At 35.6% G+C, this 13061-nt stretch overlaps 1 protein-coding gene across 2 annotated transcripts; it reads left to right on the top strand.

The window, feature by feature from the left end:
- The first annotated feature begins 860 nt into the window (after window positions 1-860).
- LOC112529207 (protein tas-like) lies at window positions 861-12923 on the top strand. Of its 2 annotated transcripts, XM_025140348.1 has the most exons (9): window positions 861-1121; window positions 5230-5325; window positions 6468-6551; window positions 7125-7285; window positions 9560-9677; window positions 10640-10775; window positions 11316-11494; window positions 12072-12311; window positions 12761-12923. In XM_025140348.1, the coding sequence occupies exons 1-8, from the start codon at window positions 897-899 to the stop codon at window positions 12309-12311; spliced, it is 1239 nt and encodes a 412-aa protein (XP_024996116.1). In that variant the 5' UTR covers window positions 861-896; the 3' UTR covers window positions 12761-12923. The 2 variants fall into 2 exon arrangements, with proteins under 2 accessions (XP_024996116.1, XP_024996115.1); XM_025140347.1 differs by lacking the exon at window positions 12761-12923 and having other exon boundaries at window positions 12072-12469.
- Window positions 12924-13061: the final 138 nt, after the last annotated feature.

Below are 13061 nucleotides of genomic sequence, written 5' to 3'. Positions count from 1 at the left end.
TATTTTTTATTTAAAGTTAAAAGATATATGTATACATATATATATATATATATATATATATATATTCTAAAATATAAATATATAATTTTATAATATATTTTTAAAGATTGGTTTGGATTGTGAATAAAATATGAAAAAAGTTAAATTGGATTGGAATTAAAGTTTGGGTAGGTGGAAGAGAGAGAAATTAATTTTTTAATAAAGATTGGTTTGGTTTGGTTTGTGAATAAAGATAGTCTTAAAATTCAAGATTACAATTACATTGCGTATAAGTGCAACTTATTAAAGCTTCATGTAACTAACTGCAGATAAATCTAATTAAATAAAGAATAAACATCTCATTATAAATATAAAAAATCTAAAATATAATTAAGATAATCATTAACCTCTAATAAAATACTTAATTATTATCTTTATAAAAAAATTATATTATTAAACCAAAAAATAAAAAAAATAAACAAAAAGAAAGAAATTTTAAATAGTTTAATATCAATATTTTTTATCATATTTTCATATTTATATTTTATTTAAAAGTAAAAATATTATACTTTCTTAAAACCATATAAAATTATATTATAATATTGATTGAGATAAAAAAAAAAAAAACGAAACATTAAAATTAAAATATATTTCTTGTTATATTGTACGGGTAGTCTTTTGGTAAATAAAAAAAAATTGGATTGAAGTTAAATATTTTAACGTTATGAACCAGAAAGTAATTTTCAATCTGGGTACGGGTTTGGGACGGATTTTTGGCTTTTGCGGCGACCGATCCACAGGCCGCATCCACGTAGAGCAATCCCACGCCGGCCATTTCTATATGTCCATATCCATCTCCTTAAAAACACCTTTTCAATGGCGGAGAGAAGCAACCACCGATCTGCACGAAAACCCAAATGACTTCATCTACTTCGCCGACTATAACTTTACCCCTTCTATCCAACAACCGCATTTCGTCTCTCCATGCCTCCACCTGCTACTTCAAATTGCCATGGAATTTCTTCAACAAAAAGAAGTTCGACTCCACTATCACAGCCATGGCACGACCACAACGAAGCGCGATGCAGTTTAATCAAGTTGGGGATTCTGACCTTACAGTCAGTGAAATTACTTTCGGCACCGTGAGTTCTTTTTTATTATATTTTGTTTTCTGTTTTCTCCGTTCGTTTTCATCATTCTTCTGCTAATTGTGGCTTATACGAATTTTGTTTTCCATATATCAATGTTTATGTATGCTTGTACCTAAATTTATGGTCATTGACCAGCATGTTCTTTGTGAAACTAATAAAATTTATTGGTAATCATCATATGTGGCGACAATGTCATCATCTTATAGATTTATACAATTGATGTGCAATTTAAAATGCTAAGTTAAAGGATACGTCGCTATTAGAAAACACATGCCACCCGCTTATTTTATTTAATATCCTCTAATAAAAATAAGCATTGTTCATCGAAGTAGATACTCTTTTTAGGGCACATTCTTAAATTCTAGTGATAAGCATTGTTTATCTCTGTGTGAGGACTTGATAATGTGAGCATGATATGGAGAATGAATGCTCATGAAATAGAAGGCTTGGATAAACCAAACAAACCCACTATGTCCCACTCGAAGAGTAGGTCTTTGGAGGGGTAAGATGTACACAGATGTTGCCTCAACCACTAGGATTGAGAGGTTGTTCCCAAGAAGTCCTCCGGCTTCTACATGATGCAAGGGTGTGTGCAAGCAGGCGAAAAGATAGGTAAGTATAACAGGTATTTGGGATTTAATGGTGTGTGCATGCTACAAAGGTGTAGGAGCAGAAAATGTAATTAGGTAAAACATGTAAAACAATAGAAACTAAGGTATGAGGTCTGTTCGCCTTATCTCTACCCTCCTCTCAAAACCCTTGTCGTCACCCTCTACATGATTCTACTAAAAAATGGCCACTCTATTCTTGTGCTTCCACGACTGCTATCAGATGTCATGTCCTCGGAAATGCCTAAAGCTTGCCGTATCCATCCTCAGTTGATCATCCCATGTTCTCCTAGGCCTACCTCTTCCCTTCACCACCTCCACTGTCACACTCTCCACTGTAGTGAACATGCCCAAACCACCTCAATCTACCCTATCCCAATTACCTGTGATAGGCACAACCCCTGGTTCCAAACAAAAATTTCGTTCGAGATCCTATCTACCATGGTCTGGCAACACGTCCAACTCAACATCCTCATCTGTCCAACTTCTGATTTCTTCACTTGCGCCTTCTTTACAACCCAAAACTCCGAACCATGCAACATAGTTGGTCTTACGGCTACCTTGTAGAATTTTCCCTTCAGTTTTAAATGGACCCTCTTATCGTACAACATTCACGTAGCTGCTCTCTACTTTAACCATCCTGCCTTTTTGTGGTGCGTAACATTGTCTGCGATCTCACCCTCCCTATAAATGATTGAGCCTAAGTACTTCAAACTATCTGTTTGGGCTACTGTTTGCTCCCCAACGCGTACTTCTATACCCTCGTCAATACGTTCCTTGTTAAAATTACTCCATAGGTATTCTGTCTTAGACCGACTAATGCACACACTTGGCAATTTTAAAGCTTCCCTCCACCTCTCTAACTTAGCATTTTCCTCAACTTTTGACTCTGCTATGAGTGCAATACCATCGGCGGATAACATACACCAAGGAACACTATCCTGAATGTCGCACATAATCTCATCCAAAATCACGCCAAAAGAAGAAAAGGCTTAGTGCTGATCCCAGATGCAAACTTATTTTCTACTAGGAAGTATTTTGTCTCACCTAACGGGTCTGACACAAGTCAAAGTCCTAGCGTACATATCTTGGATTGCCCTAACATACATCCACGGGATCCCTCTATCCTTCAAGCTTCTCCAAATCCTACAGCGAGGTACACTGTCCTAGGCCTTCTCTATATCAATGAACACCATATGTAGACTCTACTACATGCTCTATGTTTCTCAATTAGCCGTCTTAGAAGGTGGATGTCTTCTATCGAAGACCTCCCCGGCATGAACCCGAATTGGTTAGTGTATCATGTGACTCACAACGCATTGTGACGCACCCTAAACTCAAGCACTCTCTCTCAAAGTTTCATGGTATGACTCAAAATCTTAATACCTCTATAATTACCGCATTTCTACACATCTCCTTTGTTCTGATATAGTGGCACTACCACAATAAGTGTCCACTCGTCTGGCTGATTTAAAAATGACATTAAAGAGCTTTGTCAGCCAATGCACACCCATCTCCCCCAAACACTGCCATGCCACAAATTCCCTTTCTTATCCCTAGTTCAAGTCTGCTAATCCGATGCCCACCCCGCCTCATATTGTACCCCCCATTATCCCTCTACCCAAGGGATCCATAAGCAACCGGGTGACGGGCGTCTGCCCATTAACAACAAGATAGCCAATTCATAGCGCAAGGACTAAAAGGGGGATCAAAATCTTTGTGCAATAGAGGAGGCATAGCAGAGAGTGCTTCTCCGTAGAGGAGCATGAGTGGAGTCTAGCAACAGAGTTTCAAATGGGGTTCAGACAAGGTACATCCTTTCCGTTACCCATCTTCTTAAGTGCATCTTTCTCTTATCCATGGTAATACGCTGACAAAAACTACAGTTGCAAACGACTGCAGACCTGCAATGCTCTCCTTCCCTTCTCTCTCTTGAGATTCATGAAAAACCTCTTAAAAATAGCTACCCTGTCTCTCCCTAATGTCCTCGTCCTCCACTAAAATGTCCTCACTCTCATCCTTAATACACCTTACATTTCCTATGTCTCGACACCTCCTATCCATGGCCTTTGCCAGTTTGAAAATTCCTATCCCCCCCCCCTTGGATGCTATTTGCAATTGATGAACAGCTGGAGGACCATCCAACCATAATCTTAAACCACTCAAAGACCATTAATCAAGATGGCCTAATTACAAGATCAAGGTCAAAAGGATTAAGGAAGCTTTGTTGAACTTAGTGGGGGAATTTCAAGCAAATGGAGCCAAATCCATGAAAGAATTTCAAGTAACACACCCGGTTACTTCAATTGGAGCTATTGACAAGCAAGGGGGCCAATGATGGAGGATAAAAAGAGCGTTTTTGTTGAAGATTACTACATTTTTGGGGAAATCCAAAGAAGCATCTCCTGATACATTATTTTTGGCAGCCCAATTTGAGCCTTTTCTTTTTGTTAAAAGTCATATTTAAGTCCAATAAGACTCTAGAAAAGCCATCTCGAATATTTTAGCATAATTTTATGATTAGATGGTCAAAAGTCTTATAAGCTATATAAATGGAGAGGGCTTATGTCTACATTCATGAACTAATAACATGTCTTCAATCCTGGAAATAAAGTTGATTGAAATTTGAAGTCATAGAATTAGAGAGGGTCTTCTAAAACCAAATGAACACAGTGTACCCACACTGTGTAGGGTCTAGGGAGGATAGGATGTACATAGACTTTACCTCTACTTCGAGGAGTACAGAGGTTGTTTCGGTGAATTGAGTTTTTTGAGACCTATAAAGGCACCTATTTATAATCTTTTGAGACCTATAAATAGGTGCCTTGTTTGTACTTGAAATCATCATCCAAGAGAAATATATACATTTGTTTTTAGTTTTACTCGGTGTGTGAGCTGTGATTCTATGTGAGAGTATTCATAGTTCAAGAAATTATCATGAGTTCTTGTATTCCTTTGGTTTTTAGTTTTCTAACTAACGGGTGAAGAACTTGCTTTAGGTTGATTTAACTCTTTAAGTTAAGAATCCAATACCTGGATGTTTGCTGCCTATTCTATCTTATATGAAGGTTCTAAATTTGTTAACATGTGGTCGACGTTTTATATCACAAACCAAGGAAACCCATTTTCTCTTTTCCCCTTTTTCTCTTGTGCCACTTCTGATCAAATAAGGAAGAACAGGCATGCATTAGTACTGCTCATCTGCTTATTTCCAAGTGTAGAACAGCCAAGTGTGTTGCTTTTTTCATGCCTGCTAGTTTTTCATGAGGTATTAAAATAATTTATTTGCATGAATTAATGACTTACTCACTGCTTCTGAGATGTTTCTATGTTAACTACTATTTTAGTTATTTTGTTTGTCTTTATGGTCTTATTCTCCTTCTAAACAGTTGACTCTGTAAAGTACAGCTTATCTATATTGAACAATATTCTTTTTTCATAAAAGCAGATTTAATAAGTTCTGATAATTGCTATTTCTTACTAAATTCCAGATGACATTTGGGGAACAGAACACAGAGAAGGAAGCTCATGAAATACTTTCCTATGCCTTCGAAAATGGCATTAATACGTTGGACACTTCAGAAGCAGTAAGAGATAATCATCCCCACTATTTCACATTCTCTTTCTTTAGCATGCATTTACATATTTGCTTTTTTTATACAGTTATATCTAATTACTAGCAAGTGTTTGATGAAACACATATGGACTTCCTAAACTCCAATCAGCATGATCTCCAACTTTTTTTGCTATCATTATAATGACACCATCAGCTAGATCAAAAGTTACGGAGGATTGATAACATGATATTTGTGAGACTGGTGGCTGATAGAGATAAATATAGGATGTGAACTTGGACTTTCAACAGTTTGAGATGCATTCAGTGAAAATCATCCATCCCAATGCTGACAAGTGAAATGGATCATTGGATTCATATATATGTTTTTATTGTACGTCTTAATTAATTTTTGCATTTCTTTGTCTTTAAGGGGTTGTGATTTGATGAACTTTCCGGTTTATGAGAAGACGGTTGATCATATTGTTTGATCTTGTTCACTTAATGGAACATGTTGGAAGTGCATATCACAAGAACAACGCATTATAAAAAAATTAAATCGACAAAAAGCCTTCAATCCACAAATCCAAACTAAAATCTCATGAAAGCCTCAAATTATCTCACCCCATCTCCCATGTTGTGACTATTAACCATATATCAATGCATAGCATCCCATATGATACAACTTAACATATTTATATACGACAAAAAGTAACAACATAATTGTTCTTTGGTCCCACATGCTGTCGAATCTTCTCTTTACCTTTTGAACCTTCGACCACATTATATTATGTTCATTTTATTTAGTTTTTCCAAAAATATAGTATTTTACTACATCCCGTTGGAGAAGGGCATTAGACAAATATATTATATAACTATATGTTACTGGATAAAGCATAGCATATGCATCTGAATGGCCTAAAAGGTATCCTGAAAGTTTTCTTGTACCTGATGGTGTTCTCTATGCCACCCTGGTTATGTGCCGGGAGGATCGGGGAAGGAAGGAATCCACACATCTACTTCATATTATGGCGGTAATAAATAAATAAATGACAGCCAATACATTTATACCTTGACATGTAGAAATTGATGACGACTCCTCATTCAGTAGTTATGTGATTTGCCTTTGCAAGCCCTTCTAACTTCTCTTGTTTCTCTATTCTATTTTTCTCAAAGTATCCGATTCCAATGAAGAAGGAGACACAAGGATTAACAGATATTTATATCGGAAACTGGCTGAAATCTCAACCTCGTCATCAGGTACTTTTCCTTCTTTTCAATCTAGTCACAATCTCTTTGTATCACCATCGATCAATTAGATCATAACATAATATATTTAAACTGAAAGTACAGATAAAGAGAAGGTATCAATATCCCTGTATGTTTGCATTAATTGCTGAACTTTGTGTCTGACACTACTTGAAGACAATTCAGTTTTTTGTTGAATAATTCTAAGTAATCCATATTTTATGCTTCCAACAATCTTCTTGACATTTCTTTTGTTTCTTTTATTTATCTAGTTTAGGAGTGTGTTTCGTGTTTTTAAATCTATTTGAAGTTAAAAGATGTATGCCAACAACATAATATGTTCTTGAAAGCAACTTATTTGGAATTAACAAAATAATCTTAATGTAATAGTAATCATGCTCACTTTGCGCTTAAATGTTATTTTAACACTTTGCATTTGAGACCCTTTCAGAACCATCAATCTTTACATTAATATATTGCATTGAACAATGGAACCACTTTGCTCTTTTGTTCAAATTATTTATTGATTCGACTATTAACTGATCACGACCTTCATTTCCACTTTGGGGCATTGGTGTATTGCAGATTATATTGGCCACTAAAGTGTCTGGTTACTCGGAAAGATCAAGTTACATACGAGATAATGCAGAAGTTGTGAGGGTTGATGCTGCTAACATCAAAGAAAGTGTGGAGAAAAGCTTGAAACGTCTTAATACTGATTACATCGATTTATTACAAATTCATTGGTGAGTTTCATAATTCTATCAAGGGGCCGAGAGGCATCACTCTTGTCATATAGGGCAGACAAATCCTATATTTGATAATGCAAGTCTTACTATATGATTTTATCATTCATCCAATGACTATTCTGCCTCTCAGTTACGACGTGATTAAATCCAACATCAAAGAACTTAACCATATTAGGTTCAAGATCATCGAGTCAAAGGTTGTTATTGTACAATGACCTCATGAGAAACACATAATACTCATGTAACATTTCATGTAGCATTCTCGTGGCGGGTCTGTCTAGTAGACAAGTTCACCAATTTGTATCCATATGTTAATTCCATATCAACTATATGAGTTTCTACATATGTTAGTCTCAACCGTACTACTTCAACCTTAGTCTAAAGTAGTACTTGACTAGGGGCATCTTAAAAATCGTATTTCAAGGTTATTATCATGTTCATCCTACAACATAGAGCATGGCATTGGAACATGATAAATAGACAACGCCTTTATTAATATAACTCAATTGTTTCCAAATACAATCATCTAATGATTGACTTTTGGGTAATATCACTAACATCAAGGAAGTCTTGATGTCATCCATGATCCATCTAATTGGGTTTGTGGTTGGCTCAAACGACTTCCCGCCTATGATCTTCGGCTCAGAAAGAACCTCCTTAAAATCATTCTTTTTAGCAAATGATGACTTTGCGAGTAGGCATCAACATTCTAGTTCTCATTTCGAGTGATGTGCATCTTGAAGGTACTGAACCCTTAAATAATCTTTTTGATCTTTTGAAAGTATTTTCATCATTAATAGCCAGGAATTGTACTCTCTCTTGTCTTGCATGACCACTAGGCATGAGTCTCTATTGACGGTTCTTGACGTTTTGGTACGAACCGAGACTGATTTTTCATCAAGGCTAAAACAACGATTACAAATGGTTCTTCAGCTTTCAGAGGCTGAAGTCTTTCTCACAATCTACCAGAATGGTAGTTCACTGAATATCTGCATAACCTCCTTCCCAATCCCCCAGCCTGTATTTATGCTAGGCCTTATGGACTTAACCTCCACTAACAGAATGCTAACACCTTATGGAAATTACCAAACCCCCCCTGCCGTTATTTCTTATTCTTTTGGAATACGTATACTTAACCACAGGCATACCACATTTAATGCTTTAGCAAAGTTATGTCTAATGCCCAACCTCATTAATAGAGGTGAATGGCATGTTTTCATGGATGGAACCACGGAAGGGCATACGGTGGCACGTGCCACCGTATTATCTCTTTGTCAAAAGGTTAAAAAATTTACGTTTATGAAAGGTGCAACCGTATCGTTTTAGAAGGTGCCACCGTATGATATTCAAAAGTTCAAAAAGGTGCAACCGTACCTCGTAATCAACCAAAAAAACTCTTAAAGTCAACCAAAAAAACCGAAAAGAACTATTGAAATCAACCAAAAAAACCCGAAAAAGTCCCTCGAAATCGATAAAAAAAACTAAAAAATTCCTTGAAATCAAGCAAAAAACTTTAAAAATCCCTCGAAACCGTGGAATTCAGCTAACAACACATCTATTGATTTTGACCTTAGTAAAAACATGAAGACATGTCGATAAAAACCGTGCTTTTTGTAATTTTTTTTGTCTATATTATATGGTGCCACCGTATAAAAAGATTCCTGGGTCCGTCCCTATTGTATGCTCCAATGAGGCGTGTTAAGAGAGACATTATATCAATGTTTAGTATATGTCTAGTTCATGATTTTTTCAGGTCTACTGCCATATTGATACTCTATACTATACTTATGCACTTCTTAGAATACGGATATATCCTTTGAATCCTATGCCATTTTGTTCAAGTCCTTATCATGAGCCAAACTTTTTGCCCTTAGAAAAAGATTTTGCTTCACCTAACATATAAGTTGTCTACAACAATTTGCCATCTATAGATCTTATAGATAAGATATATATGCTATTTTAAGTAGACATGATCGTTCTCCCATATCCTTGATATTATATAGCATAACCAACAAAAGGAACCAACGATTTTTTATTGAAAACCAATGACAAGAATTAAAAATGCAAAATTGTTGTACTTTTGAGCAGGCTCTCCCGAAGATGTTTAATTCAATATTCAGTAACTAAAATCAAATCAACCTTGAAAACCATCCACCACTAATCTCCTAAATATAGGGCTACTTAATTAGGGAAATACCATCACATGCATCTGGTACAACTCAGAAATCATATATAGCTATTAGCTAACATCTTGTTCCTAATTCCTCCCAGGCCGGATCGCTATGTGGCTTTGTTTGGCGAGTTCTTTTATGATCCTTCAAAATGGAGGCAAAGCGTGCCATTTCTTGAACAGCTCAGGGCCTTCGAAGAACTTATTCAGCAAGGAAAGGTAATGATGTATTTCATCTATAGCCGTTTGCTCTCCATTTTCATTGTTTGGATATCGAATTTCTGCAACTATCAACGAAATGTTTGATAATTGACATCTTCCGACTCAATCTTTTTGACATTAGTTTGATGATTATAGAAATTCCTAACCTTGAACAAAGGGAGTCTTGTTTAGTTTCTCTGAAGTAGCAGACCTGTGCAGAATACTTCCTTTTCTCATGTGTTCTATTTCATTCTCAGTTCAGTACACTTTTAGATCTAAGTTATAAGTTTTGGTTTTTTCTAAGAAACTGTTTTACGGATTATCTATGTTTTAATGATGATCTTAATCAGATTCACTAATTTACCGATCATGCTTTGACATTAAACTTCACTCTATCATTTCATGGTTGGTCTTTTAGAGTAAACAAGCACTAATAATATTGAAACTCACCGTTCATGTTCTCTGAACTGTGAACATCATCCTTCTTTTATGGAAGTGGTTAGCTTTGAAACATGTTATATAATATATATAAGTAGAAGGGATTGACTTAGCAAGGTGATTATGGACGTTGGACTTGAAGATATTAGTTGGACTAAATTCCAGAAATCATCCCGTGTCCAATCTGCAGGTTTCATCCCTTGGGAAATAATATCGTATTCTCCGTCATGAGTCCTTGCACTACGTATTTCATTGCTATCAAGTGTCTCACTCTTAACTCCGTAAAAACATCAAGTGTGGCGTATGAGGGGTAAAATAGTTTCCCATGTGGGTCCACAGTCTGAATGTTTCTTTTTATTAAGAGTGAATAGCGCAGTTTACGAAATAGACTAACTTGTGCAAGTTATGCTGGAAAGGAAGATAAAATAGATGGGGATTAGGACTGATGACATGAAATACATTCTTCTCCTGCTTTTTATAAGAATGCTAACAAAAGTACATGTGAAAACTTGCTTATAAAAACAACTCTTTTTCATGCCTAGGTACGCTACATTGGGGTTTCAAATGAAACTTCATACGGAGTCATGGAATTCATTCATGCTGCAAAGTCTGAAGGACTGCCAAAAATCGTCAGCATTCAGAACAGTTACAGTCTGCTAGTAAGATGCAAGTTTGAAGGTAAGTTCTCTTATCATGCTATCGTCTACCACTACAAGGTGCAAGATGTATTGCTTTGTGAACTTTTGATTGCATAACTTGTTATTGCTTTGATTATACATTTTGTGATATGCTTGAAATGATCCCTACACTGGAAAAAAATTCGCGCACAGAAAAGTACCCAGATTTGAGTCTCCATTGAAAATGTTTGTTGAGTTGCTATGTGCCATTTTTAAGAGGTAAAATGGTGAAATTTTCTATTATCTTCTTTTCTTCTTCACTTTCTTCTTTTTCTGTTCATCTCCTTAACGTAAAAACCAACAAACAAATGAAGGTATACTCAAAGCAAAAAACGAGAACGCACTTTCTAAATCAATAAAACACATGAAATCTCAAGGCTTATATTTTTAGCCATTAGATCAAGCATGTTGATGATTGCTTTGTATTTATCATGGCCATGGATATAGAAAATCTGGTGTGACCATGTACAGAAACAGAGTTTGTAACTTGAAATGTTCAAAGAAAAGTTCAAATTGGTGTGGTGTTGTTTTATTTTTGTAGTTGATCTTGTTGAAGTATGTCACCCAAAGAATGGCAATGTGGGGTTACTTTGTTATTCTCCTCTGGCTGGTGGATCATTAAGTGGCAAGTATTTGGATTTAGAGTCTGAAGCTGCCAAAAAGGGTAGGCTTCAGTTGTTCCCCGGATACATGGAAAGATATAATAAATCCATTGCCAAGGTACTATTTCATAACCAACCTAACTCTTATAGTAACTTGTGTTTATTTAACTATTACCTAAATCTTATATTTAAACCAAACCAGTAAACCCCACATGGAGTAGGGTAAAATGTGCGTAGACCATTCCTCTACACCCAACGGGGTAGAGTCTGTATCCGTGAAAAAAATCTTTTTTGCAATTAGGGTTTTGCATACATTTTACCCCAATTTAGCTCATGTACCTCCCTCCATGAAAATCGTGATACTTCTCTTTTTGGGAGTATGATGTATATGAATCAAATACGTATGAAACAAACACATTCTGAAACAAATATATGTTAATCAAAATGCCTTAAATCCTAGCCTTTGATGGAAAAAGAAAATGTGAAACAATACTTTAAGATAGAACTTCTTACGATTCTCATAATATATGGGGTTTTCATTTTATTATTGCCCATATATACATGGCAACTCACACACACTCCTGAAGTTGGATTAGGCTTGAACTCGTGACCTCCGGGAGATTACCGGGCCACTGGCCCATTTGTAAATTGCAATATTTTTCATGAAGTCAAAATTCGCTTTTCTCGTATGCCAGGAAGCAACGGCACAATACATTGAAATGGCGAAGAAGCATGGTCTGAGTCCGGTTGAACTAGCACTTGGATTTGTTAGAGACCGCCCGTTCATGACAAGCACAATCATCGGTGCTACGTCCTTAGAACAATTAAAAGAGGATATTGATGCTTTCTTGACGACAGAGAGACCCTTATCACCTGATGTGATGACGGATATCGAAACCATCTTTAAAAGATACAAAGATCCAACAATCCTTTAGGTATTTTCTTGTCCCCTACTTTTTGGAGATTTTATTGTACTATAGGTTTATTGTATTTTTATGGTGTTATGGCATAAGAAAATTGTTTAATGGGACATATATGTTGATTTATAATAAGAGGCATGGTCTTGAAGCATGCTTTAATTTGGTTTACAACATCAAAATTTGTTAGCCAATAAGTAACAATTGAGTACCATTTATAATATAGATCAAAAATTGGTTTTTGGTGAGTTTTTGTGTTATTTTTACAAAACTGAGATATAGCAGGCTATCCAGGTATATAATCTTAAATGTGACTATAATTAAATCCATAACCTCTTGACCTATAAATGAAAATTTGGGTTCATACTGATTAGAAGGTCATTGATTTAATTAAAATCACATTTAAAGTTATATATCTAAATATAATGCTATTATTTTATTTATATATATGAAATGGGGATATTTAGGTACATGCAAGGTTCAAAATGGCTAGAGTGTGTTGCGACGGCAAGATCAAGCCTCAAGCCTTACGTGTCATGGTGAAGACCTGGCGTTTTTCAAGGCGTAACATGAGACAACAAACTTTTATGTCATATATCTATGCTATATTATAAAGCATTTGACAAAAACTCTTAAAAATCATTTTTTATGCATAAAATACTGTTTATTAATGCATGTTACTTAAAACTCAAGATTACAAGTAGATTGTGTGTAAGTACAACTTATTAAAGCTCCATATCTTAATTCATGTAACTAACTGCAGATAAA

This window comes from Cynara cardunculus (genome assembly GCF_001531365.2).
Source record: "Cynara cardunculus var. scolymus isolate 2C chromosome LG 16, CcrdV1, whole genome shotgun sequence".
Lineage (NCBI taxonomy): Eukaryota > Viridiplantae > Streptophyta > Magnoliopsida > Asterales > Asteraceae > Cynara > Cynara cardunculus.
Note: the sequence above shows the minus strand (reverse complement) of the source record. Positions and strands in the feature narration are given on the sequence as shown.